The sequence below is a fragment of the Dendrobium catenatum genome, unplaced genomic scaffold (assembly GCF_001605985.2).
Source record: "Dendrobium catenatum unplaced genomic scaffold, ASM160598v2 fragScaff_scaffold_860, whole genome shotgun sequence".
Classification (NCBI taxonomy): Eukaryota; Viridiplantae; Streptophyta; class Magnoliopsida; order Asparagales; family Orchidaceae; genus Dendrobium; species Dendrobium catenatum.
In genome coordinates, this window is record NW_021319322.1 from 758,186 (window position 1) to 768,825 (window position 10,640).

At 31.3% G+C, this 10,640-nt stretch overlaps 1 protein-coding gene across 1 annotated transcript; it reads left to right on the forward strand.

Annotated features, from left to right (window-relative positions):
- Positions 1–3,952: 3,952 nt before the first annotated feature.
- Positions 3,953–4,867, forward strand: LOC110098675 (mini zinc finger protein 1-like). The gene has a single exon (XM_020825579.2). It carries the CDS (start codon positions 3,993–3,995, stop codon positions 4,368–4,370), a length of 378 nt encoding a protein of 125 aa, XP_020681238.1. The 5' UTR covers positions 3,953–3,992; the 3' UTR covers positions 4,371–4,867.
- Positions 4,868–10,640: the final 5,773 nt, after the last annotated feature.

Below are 10,640 nucleotides of genomic sequence, written 5' to 3' on the forward strand. Positions count from 1 at the left end.
ATACTGAAAACTTGTTCCTCATGGGAGGTTATTCTGTTGTAGGGCTTCTACATCTATTTTATCATTGATGATGTTGATGTTGATGTTGCTGTAAACTATTACAGTGAGTTATAGAATTTTTTGAAGTCACCATTATTTCTCTTCGGCCAATATAAATGACGTCTTCGCAGGTTTTTGAAAACTATTGAATGTTAAGACTTATTGTACCCAATTCATAATAATAATATGACTTTAACTCGCCTCACACAATAATAATGTACATAATCTATAACTAAATGAATACACATTTCAAGGAGACCACATGAAAGAACACTACAAAAGTCTCTCTAAGGCCTAATTATCATTATATTATAATTAGTTTAATTTTTTAATCTTGCCACTTAAACTCCCCTATAGACAAAAGTATCATGTAGCTAAACTTGAAAGATCTTAATATGATTTGATTATCCTAACCTAAATTATAAAGTGGATGTCATAATTTTAGTGATACATAACCTTAGTGTTATCCCCCTAAAAAAAGGATAAATAGTTATCATACTTAATAACAAATCAATGTAAAAGTACAAAATCCTATCATTAAACATAAATTTAATATTATAATAATATTCTTCATCTTGTCTATATGATATTTAATTCATATGCACTTTTGAATTATGCTAAAAAATCTACCTTTAATTTCCTAGACCTTATTGGCTATATAAGGAGATATTTAATTTGCAATATAAACCTATATATCCTATATGCTTCCAACTTTAAGCAGTAGGCCATGATCTAATGGTGCAAGGCTTTATGTTAGTGGAAGAATATCAATAAACAAAATGATAAATCCATCAAATCCTTCAATAATTATTATTTAATATATTGATATCTATATCAATTGAATATTATGAGGTCAGTTTGGATACTTGACAATCTCTCATTGCATCATGGGCTTGCTTGGTGGGGGACATGAAGTCCATTCTAATTGATGTAAGTTGAAAGCTTCATATGATAGTGACTTAGGCTTAGGTGTTAATTATGATCATTTTAATATAATTATTTATTATAATAATAATCATCATCATCATCATCATCATTATTATTATTATTATTATTATTTTGCAATGAATAATTGTCAATTAAGTTACATGGAAGTGAAGTAAAGGAGATTCTTCTATGGATTTTGTAGCTCATTTTAGGGCAGATTTTTTTATTTTTAAGAGTTACATTAGTTGATCAAAGGTTGGTTTTATTAGGTAAGTGAAAGGACTGTTAATTTTATTAAAAAATTTGTTGATTGAGATTGTTATGCTTTCATGTTTATTTTATTAGAGCTTGATAGCAACTTGTTTTGTAGCCACAAGGTTTATTTTATATGAGAAAAAGTTACTTTAAAGTATATTGTGGAAGGTTTTATCTTGGTACAAAGCATGAAGAAAGCTAAAACAATTGTAGTATAAGGTTGTAACATTGATTCTTGGCCACAAGGTTTATTTTATATGAAAAAAGTTACTTTAAAGTATATTGTGGAAGGTTTTATCTTGGTACAAAGCATGAAGAAAGCTAAAACAATTGTAGTATAAGGTTGTAACATTGATTCTTTCCTCTCTCTCTCTCTCTCTCTCTCTCTCTCTCTCTCTCTCTCTCTCTCTCTCTCTATTTTTAATAATTTTTTGGCTGCTTTTTGGAAATATGTCATATTAAATTTATTACTGGTGAGAAAACAAATGCAGCATAAGGATCTAACATTGTTTGAACTCTTTTTTTTTTTTCTTTTTGAGGAGGGTGATCACTAAAATGCAACCCATCATGATTTTGAATTTTTTTTTCAACCATTGTATTACATATTCGAGCGTAATGAGCTACTTTTTTAATAAATAAAAATTTTATTTTGTGGAAATAGCATAAGTTTTTTATTTATTCAAATAATATATTTAGGGGTATTATGAGTCGAGCTTAGTTCACAGCTAACGCAAGCTTAGTTCACTTATAAATCTCATGGTATGCTCGAACTCAACTCAAGATCATATCATACACTGAACTCAAATTTAGTCTGATGGATTTAAATTAAGTTTACTGGAATGATAGATATTCGAGAGCGAGGACATGATGTAATCACGCAACCCAACGAAATAACAAGCTGAGCCTCGTAACTATATGATCAATAATCTCAGCTTGAGCATAGAGTTCAATAAGTCTAACTCGCTAGAATGTTAACGACTCAAGTTCAAGCTCACTTATAATGTGCACCTCAAAATATAATATTATATGATAATAATAGTAATAATTCAAAATAAAGGGCTAATTAACAATTGAAATAACACTGCAATTATGCAACTACAAAGTAATTTAGTACATTATTTGCCTTTGATCTATCTACTAATATTTATATTTAATTTCTTAATCCTTGTTTTTATAATGGTGATAGCATTATGCTTAACCCCCTCATTTGATGGGTTTTGCTCAATTTCATGGCTCAAGCCAGTAGGTGAATCTTGGTTTCAAGAAAAGGGCAAATAGACATCATAAGCAAAAATCCTCAACATCTCTTGTTAGTATTAACAAATAAAATATTTTTGTGATACATTCGATGAGTGCCATTTCGTAGAGCCATTTTTGGCAAAAAAAAAGAAAAATTAGTTAGTTTTCCTTAGCTAGTTGATATGCTTATTAGGGTGATAAAAACCACCATATAGAAGAATAAAAGAAGAAATTAAGGTTTCGTTTGGACTAGCTTTCTTCCTACTTCTTAAAGCAATTTTTTTACTTTAAGAAGCAGTAAAAAAGTCATCCCAAACGAAGCTTAAATGGTTCGGTAGTCTTGTTCCTTCATGCATTGAATAGGAAAGCAATGGTTCCACTATAATTAATGATAATACACGGTTGATTTCTTCTCTAAGAACGAGGAGATTGCAAATTATAGGAGCTTCGCATATTATTATCGAAGTGTTTCCCTTTATGTAAAGACCAAAAGTTAGCCTGCTTATATGTATGGGTCATATTATAAGGTCCCCATAGCTGAAGGCATTATGCGAGAGCATGCTAACAATGTTTAAATGAATTTGATTGTAGATGCTATACTAAACTCTTATTATTTGGAATTGTATGGGGAAATAGGCATCGTCGCCCGAATGCAATTCTCTCACCTTTATCAACTATCTATAATGTCTTGATCACCATCGCCCGACTATGGCCCTTTGTCCATTGTTGTCGTGCTATGATCCTCCAATTATCATCATTCAATCACAGTCTCTTGACCACCATCGCATAATTACAGCTCTCTGACTACCATTGCTTCATTATAGTCCTATGATCATTATCACCTAACAACTATCCTTTAACTATCACCGTCAACTAACCACTATCTCTCAACAATAGTCTTAATTATGACCAACATTTCCTAATTAATGTCCACTTGTCTATGATCCTCTGATCATAGTCTTCTAATCACCATCATTCTAAGTATATATCAAAATTGGGTTGAGATGTTCTAATAACTATCATATCTTAGTTTTTTTTTTCCATTGTATGTCATATCAATTTTTTTTCTATGAAATTATGCTATTTCCCAATGGATTCATCAGTCAAGTCAAGTCAAATTAAGTACTATTCTTATACTATTTGAATCATTCAGGATCCTTATTCACTTGGGTGGGTCACCTTTGATTGGACCTAGACCTTATCAATTTGGTATCCTATAATCTCTCAATATTTTTTATGAACTCATTTCACCATCTTCCCTGCCTAAAAGTCATTATCATTTTCTTGCAATCAATGTTTAACTCAAAATAAAAAATAAAAATATAAATAAAAAAAATCACCTCCTCCTTATAAGAAATTAATTCCGCACAATCATTTTAAAAATATATATCTAAATAATTACAAGTGGCAAAATCTCAACAACTAAACAAAAAACGCCACCCACCCATCTTTTTCCCATATAAAATCCACCCATAAACATGACCTATTCATCTTCTTCATCAACCCCCTTCTTCTTCTCCCCCTTCTTCTTCATGCCAACCTCTTCTTCCACATCCATCCACCTCTCCTCCTCCCACTCCATTAACAGAGCAAGAACAAACTCCATGAGATCACATCCTGAACCACCCAAATCTTCTCCCCAATCCAACGGCTCCTCAAGAAAGAAGGAGACAAAGGCTTCCAACGCCGCCGTAAGATACACCGAGTGCCGGAAAAACCACGCCGCCAGCATCGGAGGCTACGCCGTCGACGGCTGTCGTGAGTTCATGGCTTCCGGCGAGGAGGGCACCGCCGCCGCCCTCCGCTGCGCCGCCTGCAACTGCCATCGTAGCTTCCACAAACGGGAAGTCGACGACGAACCTCCCCATCTCTGTGACTACTCCTCCACCTCCTCCTCCTCCCACCGGTGATCCCCAGCCACCTATCCAATTATGATTGCTTGATTCCTTCATCACTTGTGTTTGTCAGTATAAAGAGAAATGGTTAATTCATTATATTTAGGATATTTATTAGTATAATTAAGCATTGTTAAATAATTTTCTTATAACATTGAGAGAGTGAGTGGTTTCTTTCTTCCATTTGAAGCTTTCCATACTGTAGCATTTGGTGTGTGTATATGGATGATAAGTACTAAATGAGCTTAGCTATGTATTAATCTATATTAATCTGTATTGATTCTCACTCAGTATCAGTTATACAGATCAATTAATATGGACTAATACGAAACAAGAGCACAGATCCAAAGCACAGAAAATTCAGAAGCTTTGCTCATTTAACAATTTCCTCCTGTTTTTGGTTGTTTCTGTAAGTGTTAGTGATCATGTAAGTGTCTTTGCTGTATTGCCTTTACTGTCTTATCTTGAATTATAATTTGCATAAATATTTTTTTTTTCATGAATTAATTTAATGAAAATGTGATTTTTCTCTTCCCTCTTGTGTGAAATGATGATCTCCAACTTCATATATATTTTTTAATAATATAATTAAAAATAATTTTACAAAAATTTATCTGATTGTGGTGAAATTAAGAAGAAAAGAAATTTAATATTTTAAATCTGACCTGCAATAATGATTCTTATATATATTAAGCATCACCTAGCAGTAGCGAGCTGGAGGATCTTTCTAAGGACTGTGTAACCGAATTTTTCTTATTATCGCGTAGGCCCCTCAGCGGGTTTTAACAAAAAAAAAAAAAAAGCATCACCTAATAGACCTTTATATATACTTGCTTTCATCAAGACAGCCTTAGATGATGAATGTGATTAATATTCAAATGGCAAATGGCTGATTTCTTTGGTGTTTTTTATTCAATGGATGCTTTGTTACTTCAATTGTTAATTACATAGCATGTGATTGTGTACTATATTTTAGGCAGCGACCGATCTAGGAAGTGCTCAAGGTGGGTATTTGTCAACTCTGGAATTTTTTTCCCCTTAGCAGAATAAGCATTTTAACTATTTTACATCCCCCTCTTAATAAATGCATTTGCACAAAATTTTTATAAAAAATTTCTTTTCTATTTCACCCTAAAATTATGCACGTTCTAATTCTATTTTCCCCACTCTTAAAAAAGAGAATGATTCCACCTTGATTTTAGGCTTTATCAAGGGCGGAATTTCTTAACAAGTGACTAGTTTTTAGGAGTTTTCGTGCCATCAATTTATCATTTTGACCCTTTCTCATAAAAAAATGCCCAATTTAACCCTCTACTTAAAATAAATTGACTAATTAATTAAAATTAAAACTCATAACTTTTACACTCTTACATACTTTATTGGTATTATTTTACTAATGTTTTTCATTTTTCATATATATATATATATATATATAAAGGCTATAAAGTCTTTTTAGATGTGGAGGTAATATATTATTTTATCTTGCCTTCAGTCCCATGAGAATATTTTTGTTTTAGGCTTGGAAAAGTCTCTATCTGTTGAATCTAATTCCATTGAATGTAGACTATGAAAACTTTCAAAACTATTTTCATTATATAGAAATGTGATCGTTACTTCTCACAATTTCTTGAGCACATATTTCATGTAATTATTTATTTGTATAAGAAAATATAAAGGAATTTAAAATTAAAGGAAATTATGATAAATAGAGCATAATTAATCATTACATAATTAAAACTATATGGGCCTAAATCTAATTAGCACTTAATTATAATTAGCTTATATGAAATTTATGAGATTTTTTATTGTGACTGTGAATGTGAACAAATCACATACAAATCATTTTTTAAATAAAAAATTTCAAATCAAAAGAAATTACTAATTAAATTAACTTATATTGAATTTAATAGAGGAAAAATTAAGAGGAGACTTATTTTATTCCAAATTTGAACAAAAAAATTAGCATATCATAAAGAGTAATTAATTAACACCTCACTAATTAAGTAAATCCTTCTGAATATTATCTCTCTCATCAATTCAAATTGAAAATGTACAGATTTGAAGAATTAATAGTATTGAATAAAATTGAAGCCAAGTTGGTCCCCTCAAACAGGAGAATAAATGTTATCAGGCATACAGATTTAAACCTCTTTCTTCAACAATTGAAATACCAGAAATATCTGCAGCTTCTGTCTACTCACAAAAGGGATTTTTTTTTATTGAATTTTAATATATTTTTTAGGAATTAATATTTATGATATAATTAGTAATAATGACATGTGACTAATAATTTAGCTCCTCACAAAAGGAAAGCCTGATTGATTTAATTTCTTTTTTATATATTAAAATAAATAATAATAATGAGCTAGGCAAGTTTTTCATCTTACATATTGCAAAATATATATATATATATAGCAAATATTTAATGTAAATTTCCCTTTTTTTTCATAATAAGCATTCAATTTATTTAATTTTCTTAAAATATTCATATATTTTTTGCATTTTTATTGCAAAAATTCCCAACTCCAGCTCCAGCACCATAAAGACATAAACCAAACTGTCCAGCACTCCATGTGCAATGATCTTAGTACTGTATCTTGAGAAGCTTTACTGTGCCCTTGCATTCATCAGGGGGTTCAAGCTTCAAGTAGAATCCCTTGCATGCACTTTTTGTCTTAATGAAACAGAAAAAAAATGAAAAAAACATGAATAATCTCTTATGCAGAAGTTAGTTTTCTGTGAACAATCATGTACATATATCTTCTTTAGCTAAAAAGTTTATTTCAGACTGTCCCTGACAGACTACAGCTTACTAATTTTGATCAAATTCAGAGATCTTCTTTGAAAGCTGCTTTCTTTCATAATCACGAAAAAGAATTATATTCCATCTATGCAGATTCTATCTAGCAAAATCTTCTAGGGTTTTACTTTATGTCTCAGCTCAATTATTACTGAAACATTTAGTATTGAGCCAAAAGTGGGTGATGATCATGTTGTTGAAATGGGTTCACCTACCATGCTTGACTAAAATGGCCTGTGAATCCCAATGAAAAAAATAAAATGAAAGAGGGAAAACTCTTTAGGAACAAAAGAAGACAGATGAACAGTAATGCAATTACATGTAAGAAGTTTTTGATGAGGTAGTAAGGGAATTAAATCTTGCAGGATTACTTCAGAATTCTTATTTCACTGCATAAATGTCATCTGTTCATTTGTCTCTAATTTTTTTGTGTAGCTATAATGACAATCACTACAGGAAAATCTGTCATTAACGGTGGATTACACGGCTGCCCGCCCGCTTCCCTCCCACGCTACCTGGGATCGATTGCCCGTGCTGCCTGCCGCGTGAAGGCCATGGGATTCGAACTGAGTTCAAAATATATTCCAAAGTCCCAACCAATTTGCAAGAAGGTCAAATGCCTTAAAACTACTATATTTTTTTAATTTAATATATCCTAATATATCCCAAACAAAAATTAGAATTGATACGTCATGCAAAAATTATCTTGATTGGGCACGAATCTCGAGGCAAAATCAGTTCGGAAACTTCAAAAATTAATTTTGGTAGCATATGAACTCCGATTTCAGCGAGCTTATAGTCAAACTGAGCGTCTCGAAAATACGAACCCAACGATTCCAAGATCAACCCAATCCAAGCCCAAATGAGTCTGAATCAAGGGTTCAAAGCGCTGTTGGAAGGTTCAAACTGCAATTTGAGTTACCAAACGGTCTCCGATTTTGACGAGCTTATACTCGAATCGAACGGCTCGACGAGACGAATCCATAATAAAAATAGACTATAAAATTATTAATTAATTAAATTAAGGATATATGATTTTTTTAGAAATTATTAAAAGCCGACGGAAAATCAGTCGGAAAATTTGCTAGAAATAAATCCGCCAGAAAGCCGCTGAAAATCTGACGAAAAATCATTTGGAGATATTTCATTGTAAACCACCGGAAAGCCATTGGAAAATAGTCTGCCTGAAAGCCACCGATAATGGACGATTTTCCTGTAGTAATTTATGTCAATAATGTTACTAAAAATTGCTAAGAAGTCAAAACTTGAATTGAATATTATGTCAAAAACATTATTATATAGCTTTAATCACGCATTTCTATATAGAAAACTTTTAATCGTCAATAGTTTTATAAAATAAGATTTTATTCATATAATTAATCAGCACAATTCTTCAGCTATGAATATATATAAGCTATGTGCTCAAATTGATGACTTTAATTAAGATTTGAAAAAAGAATCATGATAAAAACTAAATATTTTTAGTCATATTTAAATCATGCATGTGTGGTTATATCATAAAATTCTTACCACGTATTGTTTAAATATGCTTAAACACTTTGATTTTATCATATTTCTCTGTCTGTCTCTCTCATATGAACTTCTCGCAGAGCCAGCAGAGGACAGATTTGGTGGTCCAAATTGCCAGCCAAACATAAGGGAGACGTTAGAGCTCTTCTGTAATCCAAATCTAACCACAAAGCACCCAAGCAGGTTGGCTGGCTACTGTGTTTGGATAGAAAGCAAAGGTACTTAAAGACTTGAGGTGGGACACTTAAATATCCTAAGGCCACCCCCACTTTCCTCTTTGTGACTTCTGGAAAGCAACCACTGATTAGTAGGTGCATGAAAATGACTTGAAACTGACATGGAAGTTAGGGAAAACGGATGAGCTAACTTAGTGGCTTTTCAATTAGGACTAGGCCCCAATGTCTTCTAGGCTGGCCTAATTCATGGCTTGAGATCCATGTGCTCGGTCCCCGTCGGCTCCCACCTATAATTTATTCAACAGTGTTTGGCTTCATCGTGTTGATTAAGTTTGAACGATCAATTTAGGACGAGCGATATGACTCACCAGACCCAACCTATTAGCTCGATGGCATTTTCAAATTCTATTTCAGCTTTTTGTGGGGTCAACCGTTCTTTGATTGATTCAAATAGTATGCGGATTTTAGTAAAGCGCTAATATATCATTAATAATATATGAGATTTACATACATCATATAATTCTAATGCATACAAAACTAATTAGTCTCATCAAATTAAACACGTGCATGAAAAATTGTATTTCTCATAATTAGAAAGGTTAATATTTATTTACATGATTTAATTATTTAAGTGATATAAATAAATTTCAAAGTTAAGATGCTATATAATTTTATAAAAATTTTATGGCATGGATGTAAATTGCCCATATAGTATATATGCTTGAGATTAACTATGATTTTTTTAAGGAAAGAGGCTCATATTAGTAAGGGAGAAAGTTTACGCATTACTGCTTCTATTGATTTGTAGGAGCCAATTTGTTTAAGATGTAATTGAAAGAAAGTAGTTTAGAGTTTATAAAGAGTATTTTAGTTTATATGTTTTTGTACAAAATTAATCACTTTGTGTTAATTATATTTTGTATTTATTTATTTTAGTTGTGATGAGTTTTATTTTCATCTAAGTATATAGCACTTATTTCAAAGTAAAATTAATAATTTTTAGATCAAATTTGATTGAGAATTAAAATAAGCAAAATATAAATAGAATAATAATTTGACTTTCAAAAGCCTCATTATTGAAATTCATTTATCAATTCTCAAAAATGAGTTCTGAAATTGAAAACTAACATTCATCAGATTTTTATTTTTTAATTTTTTTTAATTATCAAAATTATTTTTGAAACTTTATTCCACTCTCTTACATCAAAACAAATTAGTGCCCAAAGTGAAAGGTGCTTACAAACATCCTAATCATTAAGGTTTAAGCTTTCACTTAGCCATCCTCATTTGCTTCTTTAACTTTTGAAAGCTTTGAGTATATTTTTTATTATTTTTTTATTATTCATTTCTTCAATCAATTTATGTATGTACTTTATGATTTTATGATTATATGGTGTTACAATCATGAACATTTGAGTTAAATTGATCAAGTGTCGATCGTCTGATGAATTTTAATTCAATTTATTAAAATCATCAGCTACTCACCTAGTGTATTTGCAGGTCGCCCATGAGTTCTCTCTCATAGGGAACTTCTCTTAAAAAATCCCTCTTTCTCATTGGGAACTTGCCCTCACATAGAACTCATCTTCATATAGAATTTGATGTCACATAAAAACTCTTCCTCATTCAGAATTGGGGGTATAAGCGAGTTCTGTTGAGCTCGAGTTAACCCCAATTTGAGCTTGAGCTTGATTAATTAATTGAGTTTGAGCTCATGCTCAAGCTTAATTCAATGAGTTTTAGCCAGCTGATGAGCAGGCTCTATAATAACAAAAGTGA